This window comes from Diceros bicornis, chromosome 17 (assembly GCF_020826845.1).
Source record: "Diceros bicornis minor isolate mBicDic1 chromosome 17, mDicBic1.mat.cur, whole genome shotgun sequence".
NCBI classification, from domain to species: Eukaryota; Metazoa; Chordata; class Mammalia; order Perissodactyla; family Rhinocerotidae; genus Diceros; species Diceros bicornis.
Genome location: NC_080756.1, coordinates 50,784,491 through 50,810,121, shown reverse-complemented (window position 1 = coordinate 50,810,121; position 25,631 = coordinate 50,784,491). Strand labels below are relative to the sequence as shown.

At 36.2% G+C, this 25,631-nt stretch overlaps 1 protein-coding gene across 1 annotated transcript; it reads right to left on the bottom strand.

Annotated features, from left to right (window-relative positions):
- Nucleotides 1–4,495: 4,495 nt before the first annotated feature.
- LOC131415583 (killer cell lectin-like receptor 2) lies at nt 4,496–10,510 on the bottom strand. The gene is made up of 5 exons (XM_058557415.1): nt 10,396–10,510; nt 9,225–9,314; nt 8,038–8,274; nt 6,195–6,337; nt 4,496–4,606 (listed from the first exon to the last, which is right to left on the bottom strand). The coding sequence occupies exons 1-5, from the start codon at nt 10,508–10,510 to the stop codon at nt 4,496–4,498; spliced, it is 696 nt and encodes a 231-aa protein (XP_058413398.1).
- Between the last annotated feature and the right edge of the window lie 15,121 nt (nt 10,511–25,631).

The following is a 25,631-nucleotide window of genomic DNA, read 5'->3' as shown; positions in this document are numbered from 1 at the left end:
AGCATCATGGCAAAGTGAGCTCTTCCCTTAGACTCTCTTCCCTAAGATACAATGAAAAGGATATTCATAAACCAGCAGAGGACATTCACACAACAGTATAAATGTCTGAGAGACCCACGCAGCCATACACCTGAAGGTGGAGGTGCTGAAACTTCCAGGAGGCAGTGGAAGGAGGAAAAGGGATATCCTCTCCCTCTCCCAACTGCAGCAACCTAGAGGCACTCCAAAAAGAGGACATCAGTCTTACAAATATATATGCACCTTAAACAGGAGCACCAACATACATAAAGCAACTTTTAACAGACCTAAAAGGAGACATTAATAGGAACACAACAATAGTAGGGGAACTTAACACCCCACTTACATTAATGGATACATCATACAGACAGAAAGTCAACAAGGAAATAGTGGAATTCAATGAAAAACTAGACCAGATGGACTTAATAGATATATATAGAACATCCCATCCAAAAACAGCAGAATGCACATTCTTCTCAAGTGCACGTGAACATTCACAAAGATAGACCATGTGTTGGGAAACAAGGCAACCCTCAATAAAGAAGAATATTGACATCACATTGAGCATCTTTTCTGACCATAATGTTGGAAACTAGAAATGAACTACAAGAAAAAAGCTGAGAAAGTGACAAAGATGTGGAGACTAAAAATTATGATACTGAACAACCAATGAATCATTCAATAAATCAAAAAAGAAATTTAAAAATATCTGGAGACAAATGAAAATGAAAATATATCACACCAACTCATATGGGATGCAACAAAAGAGATCCTAAGAGAGAAATTCATAGCAATCCAAGCCCACCCTAACAAGCAAGAAAAATCTCAAATAAACAATCTTAAACTGCACCTAACATAACCGGAAAAAGATGAAAAAACAAAGCCCAATGTAGGAAGAAGGAGGGAAATAATAAAAAATTAGAACAGAAATAAACAAAATGGAAAGGAAACAAAAAAAACAAAAACAGTAGTAATGATCAAAGAAATTAAGAGCTGGTTCTTTGAGAAGATAAACAAAATTGAAAAATCCTTACCTGGACTCACTAAGAAAACAAGTATGAAGACTCAATTAAGTAATATTAGAAGTGAAAGAGGAGAAATTAAACAAATACTGCAAAAATACCAAAGGATTATAAGACAACACTATGAAAAACTATATGCCAACAAATTGGACAATCTAGAAGAATGGATATATTCATAGACTCATACTTCCCATAAGTGAATCAAGAAGAAATAGAGAATCTGAATAGACCAATCACAAGTAAAGACACTGAAACAGTAATCAAAGTCCTCCCAAAATGTAGAAGTCCAGGACCAGACGGCTTCTCTGGTGAATTCCACCAAAAATTCAAAGAAGATTTAATACCTATCATTCTCAACCTATTCTAAAAAATAAAAGATGGAACACTTCCCAACACATTTTAGAAGGCCAAAATCATCCTGATCCAAAAGTCAGACAAAGATAACAGAAAGAAGGAAAATTACAGGCCAATATCGCTGACGAACATAGATGCAAAAATCCTTAAAAAAATATTGGCAAACCAAATACAGCAATACATTAAAAGGATGATATACCATGTTCAAGTGGGATTTATATCAGGTATGCAGGGATGGTTCAACACCTGCAAATCAACCAATGCGATACACCACATTAACAAAATGAAGTATAAAAACCACTATAAGACGTTATTGAAAGAAATTGATGATGACATAAAGAAATGGAAAGGTATTGCATGCACATAGATTGGTAGAATAAACATAGTTATAATGTCCACACTACCTAAAGCAATCTACAGATTCAATGCAATCCTAATAAGAATTTCTATAACATTCTCCATGGAAATAGAACAAAGAATCCTAAAATTCATATGAGCCAACAAAAGACCCCAAAAAGTTAAAGCAATCCTGAGAAAAAAGAACAAAGCTGGAGGCATCACAGTCCCTGAATTAAAACTACACTACAAAGGTATAGTAATAAAAACAGCATGGTACTGACACAAAAACAGACACACAGGTCAGTGGAACAAAATTGAAAGCACAGAAAGGAAACCACACAACTACAGGCAGCTAATCTTCGAGAGAGGAGCCGAGAACATACAACGAAGAAAAGAAAGTCTCTTCAACAACTGGTGTTGGGAAAACTGGACAGCCACAAGCAAAAGAATGAAAGTAGACCATTATCTTTTTCCATACATAAAAAATTAACTCGAAATGGATTAAAGACTTGAAGGTAAGACATGACACTATAAAACTCCTAGAAGAAAATATAGGCATTACACTCTTTGATATAAGTCTTAGAAGGATCTTTTCAAATCCCATATCTACACAGACAAGGGCAACAAAAGAAAAAGTAAATAGATGGGACTTCATCAGACTAAAGAGCTTCTGCAAGGCAAAGGAAACCAGGACTAAAATGAAAAGACAGCCCACCAGCTGGGAGAAAGTATTTGCAAATCATATATCTGACAAGAAGTTAATCTCCAAAATTTATAAAGATACACAACCCCACAACAAAAAAACAAACAACTCAATCAAAAAATGGGCAGAGGATATGAACCGACATTTTCCCAAAGAAGATATACAGATGGCCAATAGGCACATGAAAAGATGTTCAACATCACTAATCGTCAGGGAAATGCAAATGAAAATGACATTGAGATATCTCTTTACACCTCTTAGAATGGCTATAACTACCAAGAAAAAAATAGCAAATGTTGGATAGGATGTGGAGAAGAGGGAACCCTCATATACTGCTGGTGGGTTTGCAAACTGGTACAGCCACTATGGAAAACAGTATGGAGATTTCTCAAAAAATTAAAAATACTACTACCATACGAACCAGTTATCCCACTACTGGGTATTTATCCAAAGAACTTGAAATCAAGAATTCCAAGAGACTTATGCACCCCTATGTTCATTGCAGCATTATTCACTGTAGCCAAGACATGGAAACAACACAAGTGCCCATTGACTGATGAATGGATAAAGAAGATGTGGTATATATGCACGATGGAACACTACTCAGCCATAAAAACAGACAAAATCGTGGCGCCAGCCCAGTGGCATAGCAGTTAAGTTCACTGCTCGGCTTTGTTGGCACCAGGTTCACCGCTTTTGATCTCCCACGCGAGTCTATGTACCGCTTATCAAGCCATGCTGTGGCAGCGTCCCACATAAAGCTCAGGAAGATGGGCTCAGATGTTAGCCCAGGGCCAATCTTCCTCAGCAACAAAGAGGAGGATTGGCAACAGATGTCAGCTCAGGGCTAATCTTCCTCAAAAAAGAAGAAAAATAACAAAATCGCCCCCTTTGCAGCAACATGGATGGCCTTTGTGAGTATTATGTTAAGCAAAATAAACCAGACAGAGAACGACAAACACCATATGATTTCACTCACATGTAGAAGATAAACAAATACATGGACAAAGAGAACAGACTAGGGGTTACCAGAGGGGATGGGGTTGGATGTGGGCATAAGGGATAAACGGGCACCTATATATGGTGATGGATAAATAATACAGTACAACTGAAATTGCACACTGTTATAAACTATTATACCTCAATAAAAATGATAATAATAAAAACAGTGGCCCTGACTCATAGTGCCCCAAGGCATCCAACAAAAGCAAATTCTTTCTTGACGAAGCCATCTTCATCTCCATCCTTGACTAATTTCCACAGCAGCTCAAAAATGAGAAAAAAAATCACTCAACACTACAAAGAAAATGGCATCATGAACAAAAGCCAGCAGAACCAATAGAGTGGACCCACAAAACTTCATATCTAAGAATTTTCAGATGCCCAATATACAATAAGAACATTTAGTATCTTTCAAGAAATAAAGGACAGCTTGAAAATATGAGTAACTAGAAAGATTTGGAAACATAAAACAGAATTTCTAGAAATAAATAATATAATACACAGTTCAGATTTTTAAAAAATCATTGAACAGTTTAACAGCAGATTATAACTAAATGTAAACCCAAGAGGTTACAAAATACTGCACTTCAAAATAGAAGAACTATAGTGCAGGTATATGTGTGTGCGTGTGTGTGTATACTCACATATATTTATATTTATAAATAATATAAACCAATAATGTAAAGGAGTTTAAAATGAATTCTTAGGATGCTCAAAATATTCATTTGAGGTTGTGGGAGGGATCTTTTTGGCTGAGTCAGGATGGTCTGATCATTTCATATCACTTTATGATTTTGTTTTATTTTGTGTACCTCATAACACATACTTCTGAGCATGTGTTTAGCATCATAATTTTAGTATTATTAATAACTCTGTAGGATGCATCTTTTATTTTTAAGTGTGCTTCCTAAAACACTTTCTTAATCATTCTACTTATTCTTACCAATGATGGCTACTTGAAAATGAGTTAAGCTGTGCATAATAAGAGAAGATTCCTTTTAGATACAATCCTTCCAGCCCCAACACCAATATTAGAATTTGAATGCATTCCAGAGACTTACATTCCAGAAGATGTGCCATCGTCAATCCATTTCCACTTCCTTTCCTCTGCATTATATGATAATCCAATCCAGTAGTAGTTTCCATAAGTCTGGGGTTGAAGGAAGGCCTATAAAGGAAACAAAACATATCATGTGACTAAATTCCCACCTGTCAGATGAATGAAAGTGATAGGTAAAGGGCCCAACTCTTTCTAAGGCCACTACTCTGCTACATCATCCTTCATCCCTCCTTCTAGAAAACCTTCTCTCCCCCCTCACCCTGTATTTTCATTTTGCAAAGTAATTTTCTCCAGGATTATTTACTTATGTTAAAAATGGCTGCCAGTTTCACAGATTACTTAAAACATGCAAAAATTTAAAATCTAAATATCTCAGTATAGGAGATTCATTAAATAATTTTTGATCTTTATAAAACCATTCAAAATCATGCTCCAGAAAAATGCTTAAGGATGCAGAAAAATGATCATTACATATTCTTAAGTGAAAACAGTTATCTTCAAAATAAATTTATTAAAACAACAAGTGTATCTGGGGAGAGGTGTCTGAGAGCCTTCAGCCTTCAGCCTCATAAGAAAAAGATTGGCTGTAGTTCAGTAGTTGGAAGAGGTGAAGGGAAAAAGGGCAGCATTACGAAATATTTACTGTCCAAAAATGTAGTGTAGCAAAGTGACACATTACATAACTTCTGAATAAGTGATTGAATGTATTTTAAAATATTGGTTTAAATTTAACTGTGTTTTACTGTAATAAACATAAAAAGTTATTTTATGAATTGATATTCTAAATTCTTTTATGTTGTGATTTAAAACATCTGTTAGATTTGCATATGAATTTTGTGTTGTTTTCCTAAATAATAAATAGAAGTTTCAGGTTGATCTTTACAAACGCTTCTCTATAAAAACACATTTTATGTATGTAGATAGTTGTTACTGGTAATAAATTAAGAAGATAGTTTACAAATTGTTGCCACTGTATTTTCTCTTTTTATAATTCTTTTTGAACGCTACACATCTTGATGTACTATATAAGAATATTGATCAAGTAAATGTTACCTACAGATGCAATGAAAATCACCATAAGGCTAATTTGTAAAAGTGTGACCACTTTTATGTTTCTCATTATTATCTCCCTTTCGCAAATAGGAAAACTGGGGCCCAGAGAGGTTAAGTAATTTACCCAAGGTCACCCAGACAGAAACTGGATTTTATCCCAGGTAGTCTGGCCCCTGTATACCTAACAGAAACTACTAGACTGTATTGTCTCTGGGTTCTTAGTTGCCACTTTATAGGAAGAAATAACTGCTGGTTCCAGGCTACAATGTACCAAAGGGATAATACTTCATTAAAGGAAAAGCACACTTCTCTGAGAGCAGGTCTCCTATAGACTCCTTAGAGAGGGAGGTGATTGCAAAGACACAAACTGCACCTTCAAGGAGGTTTCCATTTTAGAAGTAATAATGGTCATCATGATAGATAATATGTGTTGAATGCTTAGTAACAAGATCATACACCTATTAGCAGGCAGGGGTCACCTGGGAGACTCTTAATTATACAACTTTTGCTCATTCAACAGACACAACACAAAGAATAACTGAAGATCCCTCTTTCTGGACCCCTCCCGATCCTCAATATCTTGGGTCCAAGGAAGAGAGACAGAGTCCAAGAGAATAAAAGTGAATGTAACAAACCATGATACCTGTTCATCTTTATCATTTATCTTCAAAAGAGATAAATTGTAACTTTGGCAAGTCTGTTTACATCCCTGCCAGGTTTTAACTTCAGTGGTAAAATAATAACAATTTACTCCACAACAGGACCAGCGGTCTTCATAGAGTTTGCCTACAACATATAAGGTGAAACAAACTTCTTGTCATCTGGAATTCTGTTAAGCAGAGGAATATATTTATCAGTCCTCTAAAAACAAACTCTTAGCTATAAATAATGATAATATGATGTTCATCAATATTCTGGAGGCCAGGAGATATCTGCACTCCCATATTCATTGCAGCATTATTCACAATAACAAAGATATGGAAACAACCCAAATGTCCATAGATGGATGAATGGATAGAGAAAATGTGGTATATACATACAATGGAATATCATTCAGCCTTAAAAAGAAGGAAATCCTGGCATATGAGACAATATAGATAAAGCTTGAGGATATTATGCTAAGTGAAATAAGCCAATCACAGAAGGAAATACTGCATGATTCCAATTACATGAGATATAAGAAGCAGTCAAACTCAGAGAAACAGAAAGTAGAATGGTGGTTGCCAGGACTGGGGTGGGGCAATGAGGAGTTGTTGTTCAACGGGTATATAGTTTCAGTTATACAAGATGAATAAGTTCTAGAGATCTGTTGTACAACATAGTGCTTACAGTTAACAATACGGAATTGTGCACTTAAAAACTTGTTAAAAGTATAGATCTCATTTTAAGTGTTCTCACCATGCACAACAAAAGGAACATGAGGAAAGTTTGGAGGGGATCGATATTCTATTACCCACACTGTGAATGGTTTTACAGATATGTACAAAGGTTAAATGCATCAAATTGTATACATTAAATATGTGCAGTTCTTTGCATAATAATAATACGTCAATAAATCTGTTTTTAAAAATACTAAATAAAATGCAAAAAAAAAAGATTCTGGGATGCCTTCTAAATAAAATAAACATTATTCTTTGTGTTTTTTTCCTCCTCATATATCTTACAATATACGAAATTTTTAAAATATTATTGACCCTCTAGTAATAGAGAGAGTAAATTTCTACTAACTACCATACCTAAATGATATTAAATATGCAAAATCTCTTTGTAAACTCTAAATCCTAAACAAATATTTATTGGTTGATTAACCAGGTCAGTTCATTTCATCCTTATGCATGATAACAGTTGCATGAGATTTCATATTCTTATCACTTGGTAGTTTATAATGGTAGCATCACACAGAGCAGCACAGCATCAACACTGGTGAATCTTGCAGATGTGCTGCAGAGAATGTGTATTGATCACAAATAGACCAAATACTTGAAGTCAAGGCAGAATAGAAAAACACACACACACACACACACACACACACACACACAGTCATCTTTACCACAGCATCCAAATAAAAGGCCTTGTGCCCATTGTAGCCTAAGTATATTTTTACTGATAGCCTCCATATTTCATGTCAGTGACAAAGTGGGTGTGTCTAATTTGCCCAGAGTTCCAAAATGATACAAATTTTCAGGGTGCTGACATAGTATTTTACCTTCTGGGAGCAGTAGGAATGCAAGAACTGCCATTGAGTTTTGGAAACATAGGGCTCTACTACTCCAAACATGGCTTCCGTTGTCTTAATCCTATGTTTGAAACAAGTAAACCCAAATACCCACTACATCTAACAGGCACAAATTACAGCTGTCCAGCAGACACAGATCTCTAGCATATACCATACGCCTGTTTGTTAGGCCTCAAAGCTTCTGGAGGGGAACAAATAATGAAAAAACATGCAATCTTTCATTCAAGATTTCCTCCTGTATCCAAAATACCTGTATTTTGCAAAGACTTTGAAAAGCTCTCCTGTTTTCTACATCTCTTCTTTCCTATAAAGAGTGAGTCCAGTTCCTTTTTCTGCTGAAGGGTTTCGTTTATGAGAATGTCATATTCTAACGTCTTATTCAAAAGCTGCTCCTTTAAGTAGGCGTCATTTTGTATATTGTGGCAATTTTGACGGAGATTTCGTAGAAATTCCTCCTGTTGGTGTTTTTCTTGAATACACTGCAAAACTAAAATAATAACATAGATATAACACAAAAAAGAACTCATAATGCTTAAATGTTGGAATTTAATACAAGAGAAAAAGTCTCACTTTGATAACCAATCCATTTCATTACTTTAATTAGTAATTTGACATTTAAAAAAAGTTAACACCTCAATAAACTGGCCACAGAAATAGAAACATCAAATTTCTCACTATTAGCAACTTAAGCATAGAATAAATAAAATAAGGTAATGGGATTAAATTGTAATGTTAACACCTTACCATTCAGTTTAGTTTCCTTTTAAAAATTAGCACATCATTTACAAATAGGCACCAAAGTAAAAATCACTCAATTAATATTTAGGAACACATCTTCCGAGTATGAAAATATGCACTAACAACATGAAGAAATGGCACCATCATTATTGGAGTAGATGAAATACCCATGGGAGAAAAGAGAGGAAGATCCAAATATGTAATTTTATCTGAGTGTGTCATATTAGTGATTTTTTCTAAAGATATCAAGGAATTCAAATAAAAGATAAAGGCTGAATTCAAGATCATCTCACATCCACGTATAAAATCACTCTTTTTACTAAACCATTTCTTCATTGTATACTTGAAAAAACTCAAGAGAAAGTCATAATTTCTTTTGAATAGTTGTTTCTCAAAGAATGTCTATCTAAAATTCACAGCAATCTAAACTCTGAAGGCAGAATATTGCTAAGTCCTTACCAGAGGATTATTACCGTGTATTATACAGAATGAAAAAGCTCATTACAGGTGCAGTCATTGAAATACGCAATAAAATGAAAATGACATTGTGGTGTGTCTGAGGAAAAATCACCAAGAAAGAGCCACCTGGGACATTCCCCCATTACAGCCAAGGCGCAACGGTAGGAGCCTGGTTAATATCTGCACAATTAGTGGTTCTTGCTGTTACACAGACTTGAAGGAGATATTTCAATTACTCACTCTTTGTCTCCAACACTCTGATTATCACGAAAAGAAGTAAACAGAGGATCCCAAGAATCACTACAGTGAGATGCCAGGGCACTGAAAACTCTTCAAATAAAGAAGGAAGAAAATAATCATTAGAAATAGAGCCGGGTCCACTACTAACCTTAACCTAGGACACCATTTGGAACAAAAAGACAGTCTTCACTAAAAAATTTACAAAAATATACCATACAAATGAATGTAAATTTGTGATCTCGTAATCACAGTTTTAAAGTTTCAGATTTCTGATTGACAAACACCCATTTTAGAAATGCTACACACAAGAACAGTCCTATAGGATTTTAAAAGTACATCCCTTACAAAAGCACAGATGGCAATAGACACAACACACATTTATGAGAATCCACACTGACATGTATACTCCTTCCTGTGATCACTATTAATCATGAAAAGGACAAAGCAGTTAATATTCTTGAGAAATTGCTGGCCAATAGTGGATATTCTGAAGTTGCCAATGTGATTGGGGTTCAACCTTAAAGGAGTTTCCAGAAATCAACTTTCCTTTCTTTTTCATCAATTCTATTTTTCTCTAGTCAATACTATATTGATCCTCCTACTTTTGATGTCCTGAGTATCTAAAAGTTGTATCTCTGTCACTGAATTAAACAAGTAACAGTTATTCTCAGTTTAGAGTTTGTGACAATATTAGAGAGGATAGAGAGAGAATAGAAAAATTAGAATGTCCCTTTTGATTTGAATATTTTTGCTTCTTCACTGCCATGAAGTTTTGATAAATATTTAAGACATCTAAAATATCTTTTTTCTGGAAAAAACATTGTTTCTAATGCATATTTTTCATTCCTCATTCTTTAAGACTTTTATTTCTCTAGAAGATGCAATCTTTTCTGGGGACTCTAGGCTGTCCTTTTTTTAAAGGCCTCATGAATTCCTATTAAACAAATCTGAATGAAAATATTCTATTACCATCTGAAATTTAAAAGAATTCATTAATTTCTCCATTCTCAGAAACTTTAAAAAAACAAAAGACCTGTTCTACTAATCTACACAATTATGGTTTCACATTACCTTCTGAGAACCTGCAGTACAGATAGCAACACTGTTTTCAAACATCTAGAGTTTGACAATCCATTAGAGACAGGTGAATCTAGATGCTTAAAACATATACCTTTGTCATCACTTTTGCCTGGTCTTTGAGTACTACCAGGCCTTGATCTATTTTGTGACTCTGAAGGAGACTGAAGAACTCTCATGGAGGAAAAAATCACTTCCTGATTGCTCATGTCTAGAGTAAGAAGAGAAATATGTTTTGCATTAAAACTTTGCACCAGGATGATTTCTGTCTTAAGAAAAATTAATATGTCAGTCGATAGGAACATACCAGGATTAAGAGGCATGTGTGTATATTTGTATGTTTATGCGGGCGTGTGTTTATTAACTCCCTAAAGTGCCTAAAGCATGTAGACTGAGCTTGATTTATTTAAGAAATGAAAAACCTTTCAATATCTCTGGTAAAGTTATTTATACTGCTTATAACTACTGCCATAATTATTAGAAAATAGGGAAAGAATTTTTTTAAAAATCTACCAACATTGACTAGGCAGGGTCCTATTCACCCAGCCAATACAGCTCAAAATGTTCAACATACATGTACAAATGTTAGGCAGAATTGGTACCTTCCCAAATTACCAAGACACTTTTAAAAATATCAATTCAAAAAACAAAAATTCTATGGTTTTGAAATTCTGAAAAAATATAAATATCTTGGCTTAAAAAATCTTAATATACACGTTCAGATCTGGATATAAATATTTTAAGGTGTTTGCATTCTTTTCAATTACAACATGACTCTACCCGAGTTTTTCCCAAAGTGTATCCCATACACCATCTGCAACAGAATTATTGAGGATTCACATTGCAGACTGCTTAACATTCTGATTCCAGTGCCCCACGCAAGATGTGTTGATTGGAACACATCTCTTAGGTTGGAGCCTAGACACTTGTATTTTTAATCCGAAATGATTTCACATACACTAAAATTTTGGAAATAATCTTCTAGTGTATGATGTTGCTAGAGAAACCTATGTGAAAATAAATTTGCCTGGGGGCAGTCATTAGTTAATATCCATGAAGAATTCAATCTATTAATAATATTAATATAAAAAGAATATTTTAAATAGTAAATAGTAAAAATTTACCTTGCTGCTTATATTAATCAGTTGGAAAAGATGACATCCATAAAACAAGAAATATGGAAAACAAATTGCACATGTAATGACATTCTTTTAAAAGATTTTTAATTTATAAAATTTTCTAAACTCAATTATTCACATTTTCTCTAAGTTCCTAAGGAAAAGGAGTCTTTTCTATTACAGAATCCTTTAAGATTGATAAGATAATATGTATATCATTAGCCTCAAATGAAAAGTAATTAATCCCACAAATCGCTTTTCATTTAGATAGCACAAAGCAAAAATCGTCATGTATTGAAAAAAGGAAAATAACTTTCCGTGAATGCTGAACTGCAGTTTTCACATCCTTCCGAGTTAATGCAGCCCTAAAGCAATCAATAGGGAATTCTTTCTCATCAATCCCATATTCATGACAAGTCATCTGTAATCAAATGCCATATTCCTGGAATATTTTCTTTATAACTAGGACTAACTGTATACCCAGGTACAAAGATCTAAAGGAACGAAAGCAGATGTCACCTGTATCTGTGCTACGCAGTGATGCACGTGGAGGAAGCTGACCCAAAAACGAGATGGGAGAAGTTGATCTTTCCAATCCTGGCTTCCTTGGGTGCGTGAGAGCCTGCGAGATGGAAGGCAGAAATGAATTGTCTCTGAGTGGTACTACAACTCAAAATGTTCTGGCCCTCCTCTTGACCAAAGAGATAAAAGGAAATTGTATGATAAAAGTTGAGGTTGACGGGAAAGGAAAAATGGTCATGAGCTACATCTTCCTCCATTTCAGCTAACAAACCACTTAGTACGCTTCGCAAAATAACATTCAAAACCTCTATTTGAGGACTGAAAAGATAAAGAAACACAGCTTTGTAGAAAACAAAAACTAATATATTTAACAAAAACCGCCATACTTAAAAGAAACTACTAGTAAAAACAAATGATTAAAATGTATACGTATAAATGTATATACACATATACATAAGAAATATTATTACTAGACTCTTTATCTCTTAAATAACCTGTTAGAAACTTTGTCTTGTATGTTGCTATTTGAAAAACAGATTATTTCTTTTTTCCATTTATGTTTATTGCAGATAAATGTATTTTAGAAATTATTTTAAAACATCCATAATTCCACTATAAAAATTTTGCTGTATATTCTTCTAGGTGTTTATCCATACATTAGGTTCACAATGAAAGTTGTTGTCATTCCATACACAATGTTTTTGATCTATTATTTTTCTGATAAATAAGAATCTATTCACTTAAAAATATCTAAAATATGACTTTAAAAACATATGTAGTTATTACCCATACAGATTATACCATGTTTATTTAGGTAATCTCCTACTAATGAACATTTAGGTTGTTCCTAAATTTCAGACAGTATTAAAAATATTTTGTCTGTACTTTTGAATATTTTCTTGGGAAAATTTTTTAAACATGAAATTATGGGGTCAAGGGGTATACACAATGAAGAACTTTGATATATATTATCAAATGCTGTCCAGAAAAGTTGTTCCCATTTATGTACCACTAAGTTGTGTATGAAAATGTTTGCTAGTGCCAGCCCGGTGGCTTAGCAGTTAAGTGCGCGCGCTCCGCTACTGGTGGCCCGGGTTCGGATCCCGGGCACGCACCGACGCACCACTTCTCTGGCCATGCTGAGGCCGCGTCCCACATACAGCAACTAGAAGGATGTACAACTATCTACTGGGGCTTTGGGGAAAACAAAAAAGGAGGAGGATTGGCAATGGATGTTAGCTCAGAGCCGGTCTTCCTCAGCAAAAAGAGGAGGATTAGCATGGATGCTAGCTCAGGGCTGATCTTCCTCACAAAAAAAAAAAAAGAAAAGAAAATGTTTGCTATTGATTTCTCAGAGATACTGGTGAATTATTATTCTACTTGGGTTTTGTGTATGAATCTTCCTTCATGAAGACCTACAACCTTCCAGCTAAAAGATATTCATTTCTAGAACTCTGTTTCCATGAGCCAGACCCTGCCAGAGTACACCCAAATCTTTCACCGAAGTTCATTTTCATTTGACACAGGCCTTGTCAATCTTCTGATGTACAGCTCTGTAAGGCCTATTTGAATTGCTTTTCAAATCAGGTGACAGTGGTTAATATGGAGTGTAGAGGAAGAGGAGTGAGGTGTGGGACACAAGAGAAAATTGATTATGCGGAGACAAGCCCACCTATATTTCACCAGGCTCTGACAAAATTCCTTGCTTTTTCTTTTCTTCTCTTACCCATCTCTAGCCACAACTAAACCATCACACTATAGAAGGCTTCCCCATTCTTCAGTTTGCTCATGGCCCTACCTCTCCTCCCAACTACTTTACAGACATGGTCTACTGAGTGTTCTCACCACCAGGACCCAGTCTAGTTGTCTGCCTGTTGTTTGCCCCCAACTGGCCTACTTCTGTCCCCTGATGAAGTCCTTAATCTCTGAATCACCACTGAGGTCTGCCACTTGTCACCATGTGCAGGAAGTCCACCGAAATACCTCCCAGAGACTAATTTAATTCAATAATATAAGCAACTCCACTACATGGGTGGAGTCTGGACACTTCAGGAATACTTACTACTGGGCATTTTCTTTTCTTTACCTTAATCCTGGATTGGCTTTGTCAATCTCAAAACAGAGAAAGACCCCAGCCCCCTATCCCAATGCCAAAAATAAAGAAATAAAAGAAGCTCTGCTGAGAGAACATAGAGTGTAGGGGTGGGAGAAAGAGTAATGGTTGTCAAAGGGTGGCAGAGAGAGACACCATCCTTTGTTAGAGGACGTAGTGTGTGTATGACCATACTGAAACCTCTCAACATTGACTGCTATTTATTATTGTCAGCATTTTACAAATGAAAAAATTAATGTTAAGAGGTTAATGGACTTGCCAAAGGACATATTATTGCTAATGCTTGACTTGTGTTTAAAATCAGGTCTGACTGAATACATAGAGCACAAATGGACTATGGATTCAAAAGGGCCTGGATTTTCAACAAACCTCTGCCACAAAGCATGAATTCTGGAACCAGGTAGATCTGGCTTGAAATACCAGCCTAGTTTCTATGTGTGACTTGCAGCAAGTCATCTCTCTTCTCTAAACATTGAATTCACCACAGTAAAATAGGGATAATACTTTAATAATATTTAAATTAATAAGTTAATTAATATTAATATTTAACATGAGATAGGGTATATAAATTGCCTAACATATATAGTAGGCACTCATTAAATGTTAAATATTATTAATTGAGGTCCAAGAGTCAAATACTTCCTAGATGTAAAAATTTGAACATGTTCAATAAAAATATGGCTCACTACATAGACTTGGAAGAATTCAATGAGATTATCATTATAGATAGTATTTCTTAGACTTCCAAATAGGTAAATGTTCATTTTTTTCTCTCTCTCCCAAGACATTATAGATGATGGAAGAGCTAGGACTGCAACCCAGAAATCCTGACACACTGAGCTGGGTTCTCCATCCTAACATGTCAGGTTTGGAGTGCAGATGCTTGGAGGAAAGTGTGTGTGTATTGGGGGAGGGGACACACATTACTCTAATTTAGGAGCTGGGAATCATGTGGCAGCATATAACTACCTCTCTAGAAAAGCCATTCTGTAACCTCAGGTCTGGTTATTTACATCTTGCTTCCCCATAGAGATATTGGTAATGTTGAGCTGTTTCTTCTGTTTTGATTTATACCCTTGTAGCTGGTGGAAGGTAGACAGGTACAGAATACTTTTATATACTTACATAATTGTCTGTCTCCGCTATATAAACTCCATAAGGTGAGTACATCTGTCTTGTTCATTATTATAACTGCAGCACGTAGAAGAGATATGATGCCTACATCTGCACTCAATGAACATGTTACAGTTAAGAGAAATTGACTACAAAATCTAGTTTTTTCAGTTTAAGAAAAAGGCAGAATGAGATTAATGATTGAAAAGCCAAATTGTGTAGCTGTTCTCTCTAAGCACTAGTTTCTTTTTATTCCTAAACTCTGAATTTCTGGAAAAGGCAAATTTCTTAAATGAGAAGACAACCAGCATCAGAAGATAACAGCAGTAACTTCAGACAGAACTAACTGAAACTCCAAGGATGGCCCTTTGATCAAAGAAGCACAAAATTGGAAGCACCAAACTTCATCTATCCCAATTAGAGTTAATGAAGCAGAAAGTGGGATATTTGAAGAATGTTTTGAATGCTCTTGAACTTTGTCTTCTGAATTCACTTTTTTGCAAAACACACATACACGTACACAATATGACTAAATAAAGCATTCATGTATTTATTTCCTGGCTGCTTTGCTGCAAAGCTTTTTTTCACTTGGGAAACCACACATGTTACCCATCCCTTCCTGACAACATTAACTTTGTCAGCTAGAAGCTTAGCACACAGCTTCTAGTCACACCTTCAAGCTTTCTGGTCACAACTTCAAACCTCAGTGGCTTATCATTTCACAGCAGCACGCTGTTCTTCCTGTCCTAAGCTGAAGTAAAGGGTGTCTGGAATAACCACCAGCTCCCAGGGAAAGATGGTCTGCATCACTCTATTGTGAGGAGTAACCTCACCTGGGCAGCTTCCTACCTCCGTGGCGATTTGTCATAATGCCTAACCTTTACACCACTGAGTGATATTAAATTTCCTGACTCTTACGGTAAAAATTCAAAAGACCTTTTGTTTGAGTTTCCTGTTCCCCTAATTAGCTACCTCATTTTCTCCTTCTTGTCTTTATAATAAAAGCTATTCTAATGCTCTAGAATTAAAATCCTCTATATTATCCCAACTGGCCTCCAGCAGTCAATCAGACAGTAACCATCCTTCCTCCAATTTCTAGTAACTAAATGAGAGGGCAAACTCAGGAAATAAATAAGTATGAAAAAATAACGGCAAAAAGTATTTCAGATTGCTCTTTGGGCTCTGTGCCACTAAGGGATAAAGTCTATTCACAGGTTGAAAGGGACAATAGTTCTGTGAAGTAGGGCTATAATTAAGAATTTTGAGAGAGTGATGTCAGCATCATGGCGGAGTGAGCTCTTCCCTTAGACTCTTCACCCTGAGATGCAATGAAATAGACAGTCATATACTAACAGAGGACATTCACACAACACAAAAGATGTCTGAGAGACCCATGCAGCCATAGGTCTGAAGGTGCAGGTGCTCGACCCCCGGAGTACGTGGAATGAGCTAAGGGGATCTCCTTTCCCTCCCCCAAAAGCAGTGACCCAGGGCATGGGACCACACACAGTGCTCTGAGAGGAGAGGGGGAGGGTCAGCCCTCACCAGCAACACCTTTGCTCTCCAAGTTCCCTCACAGCCCGTGGGAAAGCCCCACACAGAAGTGAAGAAGCTATTATGGGGGTGTCTTCATCAAGCCAGCACCCCAGGAGAGCAGATAGCAAGGGCAGAGCAAGAACGTCCCCAGGATAGTGCAGGTGAAAGAAAGCAACCCTTCCCCGACCTGGTGCTCCAGCTCAACCAGGTGGCCAGAGCACCCATCCATACAATAGAAAAGCAGCAGCTGTGAGCAAGCAAGCCAGGGATGGTGGTGGGCTCAGAATACACAGCTCTTGACTACCACCCCGTGGCAGCAGGTGGAATCTGCGACCAGACACTATTACTACATGGAGACACAAATCCATGCCATCCAACAGTATGCAAAAATATATTAATACTCTAGACCAGAAGGAAAATGATAAGCAAAGAAATCAATCCTGGAGGCACAGAAATTTATAATCAAAATGACAGAGCATTCAAAAAGACTATGATAAAAAAACTCGATGAGTTACAAAGAAAAAGAGATAGAAAGTTCAATGAAATCAGGAATTCTTCACAAAGAGATTGAAACTAAAAAGAAACTCCAATCAGAAATTTTGAGATGAAAAACACGATGGATGAAATAAAGAAAAATCTGAACTCACTGAATAACAGAGCTGATATTATGGAGGAGAGAATGAGCAGTCTGGAGGGCAGAAACATAGAAATGTTTCAGTTGGAGGAGGAGAGAGAATTAAGACTAAAATGAAATGAAGAAATTCTCTGAGAAGTATCCAACTCAATTAGGAAATGCAACATAAGCATTATAGGTATTCTAGAGGGAGAAGAGAGGGAGAATAGAGCAGAAAGATTTTTTAAAGTAAGAAAAGCTAAGAACTTCCCACACCTGGGAAAAGAGCTGGAAATACAAGTGAAAGAAGCAGTTTTAACTCCTAATTATATCAGTGTAAAAAGACCTTCTCCAAGGTATATAACAGTAAAGCTGGCAAAAGTTAATGACAAAGAAAAATATTAAAGGCAGAAAGTCACAAGACAATAACTTACAAAGGAATACCTATCAGGCTTTCAATGGATTTCTCAGCAGAAATCTTACAGGCTAAGAGAAAGTGGGATGATATATTCAAAATTCTGAAAGACAAAAATTTTCAGCTAAGAATACTCTATCCAGTGAAAATATCCTTCAGACATGATGGAGAAATGAAAACTTTCCCAGATAAACAAAAGCTAAGGGAGTTCATTACCACAAGACCCCTCTACTAGAAATGCTCAAGAATACCTCATATCAGAAAAAAAAAAAAAAAAAAGAAAGAGGATACAAAGCCTTGATCAAAGAGTAAGACATGTAGACAAAACCAGAACAATTGAAGCTCTCTATCAGAACAGGATAGGAAACAATTATAACACCAAAATAAAGGGAAGGAAAACACCAAAAATAAATATAATCTCATCATTTTAAGCACAAACTCACAAGACAAGATGGAATAAGCTGTGACAATAATCACTTAGAAGAGGAAGAGGTAAGGGATGGAATCAATGTAGTCTAAGGAAATAAGAGGCTATCAAAAAATGGACTATCTCATCTACAAGATTTTTTATACAAACCTCACAGTAACCACTAAACAAATAATCAGAACAGAGACACAAATCATAAATAAAGGGAAAACTAAGAAAACCATCACAGAGAACTACTAAACTGATTAGTAGTCTGAAGCACAAGGGATGAGAAACAAAGGAAATGTAGAAGAACCAGAAAACGAGTGATAAAATGGCAGCATTAAGCCCTCATATATCATTAATCACTCTAAATGTAAATTGATTGAATTCTCCAATCAAAAGACAGAGTGGAGAGATGGATTAAAAAGAAAGACCCAACAATATGCTTCCTCCAGGAAACACAACTCAGCTCTAAAGAAAAACACAGGCTCAGAGTGAGAGGATGCAAGACAATACTCCAAGCTAATGGAAAACAAAAGAAAGCAGGTGTTGCCATACTTATAGCAGACAAAGTAGACTTCAAGTTAAAACAGGTAATGAGAGACAAAGAGGGGCAATATATAATGATAAAAGAGACATGCCACCAGGAAGACATAACACTTATAAATTTATGTGCACCCAACACACGGAGCACCAAAGTACATAAAGCAAGTATTAACAAACCTATAAGGAGATATTACCAGCAATAAAATAATAGTAGGGGACCTTAACCCCTACGTACATCAATGGATAGATCATCCAGACAGAAAATCAACAAGGAAATAGTGTACTTAAATTAAAAACTAAACCAGATGGACTTAATAGACATTTATAGAGCACTATATACTCAAACAGCAGAATACACATTTTTCTCAAGCGCACCTGGAAGATTTTCAAGGATAGGCCATATGTTGGGAAACACGGTAAGTCTCCATAAATTTAAGAATATTAAAATCATAACAAACATCTTTTCTGACCATAATGCTATGAAACCAGAAATCAACTACAAGACAAAAACTACGAATGCAACAAAGATGTGGAGACAAACAACATGTTATAGAACAACCAATGGACTGTTGAAGAAATTAAAGGAGAAATTAAAAAATGTCTGGAGACAAATTAAAATGAAAATACACCATACCAACAAATATGGGCTGCAGCAAAAATAATTCTGAGAGGGAAACGCATACCAATACAGGGCCACCTTAACAAATAAGAAAAATATTGAATAAGCAATCTTAAACTACACTTAACACAACTAGAACAAGAAGAACAAACAAAGCCGAAAGTCAGCAGAAAGAGGGAAATAATAAAATTTAGAGAAGAAATAAATGAAATTGAAACCAAAAAAACAATAGAAAGGATCAATGAAACTAAGAGCTGGTTCTTTGAGCAGATAAACAAAATTGACAAACCCTTAGCCAGACTCACTAAGAAAAAAAGAGACAAGGCTCAAAGAAATAAAATCAGAACTGAAAGAGGAGAAATTACAATGGATCCCACAGAAATACAAAGGATTATAAGAGAATACTGTGTAAAACTATATGCCAACAAATGGGACAATGTAGAAGAAATAGAAAAATTCTTAGACTCATATAACCTCACAAAACTGAATCAAGAAGAAGTAGAGAATCTGAATAGACCAATCACAAATAAAGAGATGGAAACAGTAATCAAAAAGCTCCCATAAAATAAAAGTCCAGAACCAGATGGCTTCTCTGGATAATTTTACCAAACATTCAAAGAAGATTTAATACCTATCCTTGTCAAATTATTCCCCAAAATACAGGAAGATGGAACACTTCATAACACATTCTATGAGGCCAACATCACGCAGATATCAAAAGCCTGACAAGGACAATACCAACAAGGAAAATCACAGGCCAATATCAAGGATGAACATAGATGCAAAAATCCTCAACAAAATATTGGCAAACTGAATATAGCAATACATTAAAAAGATCATACGCCATGATAAATTGGGATTTACAACAGGGACACCGGGATGGTTCAACATGCATCTGCAAATCAATCAGTGTGATACACCACAGTAACCAAACAAGGAATAAATATCAGGTGATCATCTTGATAGATGCAGGGAAGGCAAATGACAGGATCCAAATTCCATTTATGATAAAAACTCTAAAAAAAAATGGGTATAGAAGGAAAGTTCCTGAACATAATAAAGGCCATATATGACAAACTCACAGCTAACATCATACTCAATGGAGAAAACCTGAAAGCCATCCCTCAGAGAACAGGAACAAGACAAGTGTGCCCACTCTTGCCAGTCTTATTGAACATAGTACTGGAGGTTTTGGACAAGGCAATTAGGCAAGAGAAGGAATAAAATGAATTCAAATAGGCAATGAAGAAGTGAAACTCTCACTGTTTGGAGATGACATGATTTTATATATAGGAAACCCTAAAGAACCCATTGGGAAACTATTAGAAATAATGAAGAACTACAGCAAAGTTGCAGAGTATAAAGTCAACATACAAAATGAGTTGAATTTCTATACTGTAATAATGAATAAACAGAAAGAGAACTCAAGAATACAATCCCATTTACGATTACAACAAAAACAAATAAAATATTTAGGAATAAATTTAACCAAGGAGGTGAAAGAGCTATACAATGAATACTATAAGACATTATTGAAAGAAATTGATGAAGACATAAAGAAATGGAAAGATATCCAATGCACATGGAGTGGAACAATAAACATAGTTAAAATGTCCATACTAGCTAAAGCAATCTACAGATTCAATGCAATCCCAATGAGAAGTCCAATGACATTCTTCACAGAAATAGAACAAAGAATCCTAAAATTCATGTGTGCAACAAAAGACCCTGAAAAGCTAAAGCAATCTTGAGAGAAAAGAACAAAGCTGGAGGCATCACAATCCCTGACTTCAAAGTAGTACGAAGCTATAATAATCAAAACAGGATGGTACTGATACAAAAACAGACACACAGATCAATGGAACAGAATTTCAAGCCCGGAAATAAAACCACACATCTGCGGACAGCTAATCTTTGACAAAAGAGCTAAGAACATACAGTGGAGAAAGCCAAGTCTCTTCAATAAATGGTGCTGGGAAAACTGGACAGCCAAGTGCAAAAGAATGAAAGTAGACCATTATCTTTCACCATACACAAAAATTAACTCAAAATGATCAAAGACTTGAAAGTTAGACCTGAAACTAGGAAACTCCTAGAAGAAAATATAGGCAGTACACTCTGTGACATCGGTCTTAGAGGGATCTTTTTAAATTCCATGTCTACTTGGACAAGGAAAACAAAACAAAAAATAAACAAGTGGGACTTCCTCAGACTAAAGAGCTTCTGCAAGGTCAAGGAAACCAGGACCAAAATGAAAAGACAATCCACCAGCTAAGAGAAAATATTTGCAAATCATATATTCAATAAGGTTTTTTCTCCATAATACGTAAAGAACTCACACAACTGAACAAAAAAAGAAACAACTTGATCAAAAAATGGGCAGAAGATATGAACGGACATTTTTCCAAAGAAGGTAAACAGATAGCCAATAGGCACATGCAAAATTGTTCAACATAAGTAATCATCATGGAAATGCAAATCAAAACTACACTAAGGTATCATCTTACACCCATTTGAAAGGCTGTGATCACCGAGACAAAAAATAACAAATATTGAAGAGGTTGGGGAGAAAAGGAAACCCACATACACTGCTGGTGGGAATGAAAACTTGTGCAGCCTCTATGAAAAACATTATGGATATTATACAAATAATTAAAAATGGAAATACCACATGACCCAACTATCCTACTACTGGGTATTTATCCAAAGAACTTGAAATCAACAAGTCAAAGAGAATTATGCACCCCTATGTTCATTGCAGCGTTATTCACAATAGCCAAGAAGTGGAAGAACCCAAGTGTCCACCGATTGACGATTGGATAAAAAAGTTGTTGTGTATATATACAATGGAATACTACTCAGCCATAAAAAAGACTAAATTGTCCCATTCACAGTGACATGGATATACCTTGAGGGTATTATGTTAAGCAAAATAAGCCAGACAGAGAACGATAAACACCCTATGATTTCACTCATATGTGGAAGAGAAACTAACACACGGACAGAAAGAACAGTTTGGTGGTTACCAGAGGAGAAGGTGTGGGGGGTGGGCACAAGGGGTGAAGGGGTGCATTTATATGGTGACTTTCAAATAATAATGTACATCTGTAATTTCACAATGTTATAAGCTAAAATGACCTCAATAAAAAAAAAAGAAACAAAACAAAACAAAAGAATAAAAAAAATGATAATCATTAGGAAAAAAAAAAGAAGTGAGATGGCCATAGCGTTAACATCTTGTAGATGTAACCCCTACATTAATGGGAATTTCCATTCATGATATTCAAATTTTTATTATATGGAGTGGAAAGCTCTCTTTGAACCCATTTTGTAAGAATAAAATAAAAGGGTTGTAAGTTAGAGAATTATGTGAGGATTAATATTAACTAGTTATAGCTACTAAAGTAGATCTAAAAGAGCTCTTGGTAAGATGGTTCCTTGAGAAGATCAATAAAATTGATAAATGTTTAACCAGACGGAGCATGAAAAATAGAGAGAAGACACAAATTTTCAAAATCAAGAATGAGATTACATCACTAAAGATTCTACAGACATTAAAAGAAAAATAAGAGAACATTGCGAACAATTTTATACCAATAAACCCAACAAATTAGATGAAATGGGCCAAATCTTAAAAACTCACAAACTCACAAAGCTCACTCAAGAAAAAAATAGACAACCTGAATAAGCCCTATGTGTATTAAGGAAATTGATGTTTAAGTTGAAAAGTTCTCCACAGGAAAAAAAAAAAAAACACAAAACTCCAAGGCCTGACAGCTTCACTGGAGAATTCTACTAAACATTAAACAAGAAATATTAGCAATTCTATACAAATTCTTCCAGAAAATTTGGAAAGAAGAAAATGCTTCCCAACGTATACTATGATTTTAGCTACACTCTTCATAACCATTAAAGTGGCTACTATTAAAAAAACAGATAATAGTAAGTGTTGACAAGGATGCAGAGAAACTGGAATCCAGGTGCACTGGGGGTGGGAATGTACAACGGTGCAGACCTTCAATCACAGCACACATAACCTGAAAGCCGCTCTGTGCACCCTGGAGGAGCCCCTTACCCCTTACAGGCACAGGACTGACACTGCTGAAAATCTAATGCAGAATCTCATCCTCCTAAGTGAATCACAACACAAATAACGTCTTAGGCACACAGGGTGTCTACTGTTAAAGTGAGGGCATTGATTGGAAGAGAATGAGATCCTGTAGAGTTGGAATGGGGACATGTAGGAACACCCCAGTGAAGCTGAGACCTTGAGTCCATAAATTCTGAAGAGTCTTCTTTGCCAGTGGAAGAGGCCTCCTCACCCACTGCACAAGTGGCCTCTCTGACTCTAGTGGTAGTTTCCCTACCCCATTGATAGCATCTTCTCCATCCCTGTCTGAGGGGATCAACCCTGCATTGCCTGAGTAAACTGTGATGGCCTCCCCTGAAGCAGTAGTCGGGCAAGACAATATTGATTCTCCTCAGGACACGCCCTCAAGACACCTCTTTGCTTCTACATCTATAACTAGATTCAAGTCCTAGCAGGCCGTTAAGGGTGTGACATATGATGAGGTGAGCTACACTCCAAAAGAATACTTGAGTTTTCTAATTTATATACACAGAAATCCAGAAAACTGGTGTGAGAATGGATACTAAGGGTGGGGATAATGGTGGAAGGAAAATAGAGTTGGATGAGGCTGAATATGTTAACGTGGGCTCACAAAGCAGACATTCTGAATTTAATGTTGTGGCTCAGGGTGTTAGGAAGGGCTCTAACAATTTGTTGGCTTGGTCAGTTGGCTGAAATATGAACCAAAAGTTGGCCCACAGAGAGCAAACTGGAAATTCCAGACCTGCCTTGGTTTAATGAAAAGGAAGGCATTCAGAGGCTTAGGGAGATTGGAACGTTAGAGCGGATTTCTCACTTAAGACATACTCAAGCACATGGGAAGGGTATAGCAAACACAACTTTCACTCCCATTGTGAGAAATAAATGTGTGAGGGGAGTCCCAGCATCCTTGAAGATCTCTGTGATAACTCTTCCATGTAGGCCAGACCTTACTGTGGGAACTGTAGTCACTGAATTGGGAAACCTAAATGCATTGGGAGTAATTGGATCCCAGGATGCAGGGGCCAAGTGGTGGCCCTCAATTGTCAAATGAAAGGTGGGCACAGTTCCTATAATGAGCAACAGACTCAAAGCAGCAGTCAGAATAGTCTGACTTGTGCAGATCTATGGCATTAGCTAGTTGATCACGGTATGCCTAGAAGTGAAATAGATGAGAAATCTAATAAATTCTTACTTTATCTATATAAATAGAAAAGTTCCAGGTCAAGTGAACAAATGTCTAACCTGAATAATAAAAACAGAGAGTCATCCTCTCAATCAAATCCCAGACGAGAGCCAGTTGTAGTCCCAGATTCCCTGAATGAAGAGGAGGCTAGGTCCTCTTGAGGAAGGACCTTGGAACACTACCAAAAATTTATACTGTTACTTTTTCTCCCAGCCTTCTCCAAAGATACCTATAACCTTTTACGAGGATTACTGTGCATTGGGGAAAAGAAAATAATCAGAACTTTTGGGGGCTACTAGACACTGGCTCTGAACTGACACTAATTCTAGGAGAATCAGAACAACACCACGGTCCACAAGTCAGCACAGGGACTTATGGAGGTCAGGTGATCAATCAAGTTTTAGCTCAGATCTGTCTCATTGTGAGCCCAGCGGGTCCTTGAACTCATCTTGTAGTTATTTCTCCAGCTTCAGAATGCACAATTGAAAGAGATATACTCATCAGCAGAATCACCATGTTGGTTCCCTGACCTATGGAGTGCCGGCTATTATGGTGGAAAAGGCCAAGTGAAAGCCACTAAAACTCTCTCTACCTAGGAAATAGCAAAACAAAAGCAGTCTTGCATTCTTGAAAGAATTGCAAAACTAGTGCTGGAATTAAGGTCTCCAAGTATACAGAGATGGTGATTCCCATCACATACTCATTGAACTTGCTTATTTGGGTTGTGCAGAAGACAGACGAATCGTGGAGAATGACAAGAATTATTGTAAGCTTAGCCAGGTGGTACCCACAGTTGTAGCCTCTGTACCAGACACGATTTCATTGCTTGAGCAATGATCCATTTTCTAAACACTACCCTCTCTTCTCCTAACTGTTGATTAGAACTGTTTTTTGGTGGAGTCGTTAGGATTTTCCATATATAAGATCATGTCAGCAACATATAAAGACGATGATACTTCTTCCTTTCTGATTCTGATGCTTTTTACTTCTTTTTCTTGCCTGATTGACCTGGCTAGGACCACCAATACTATG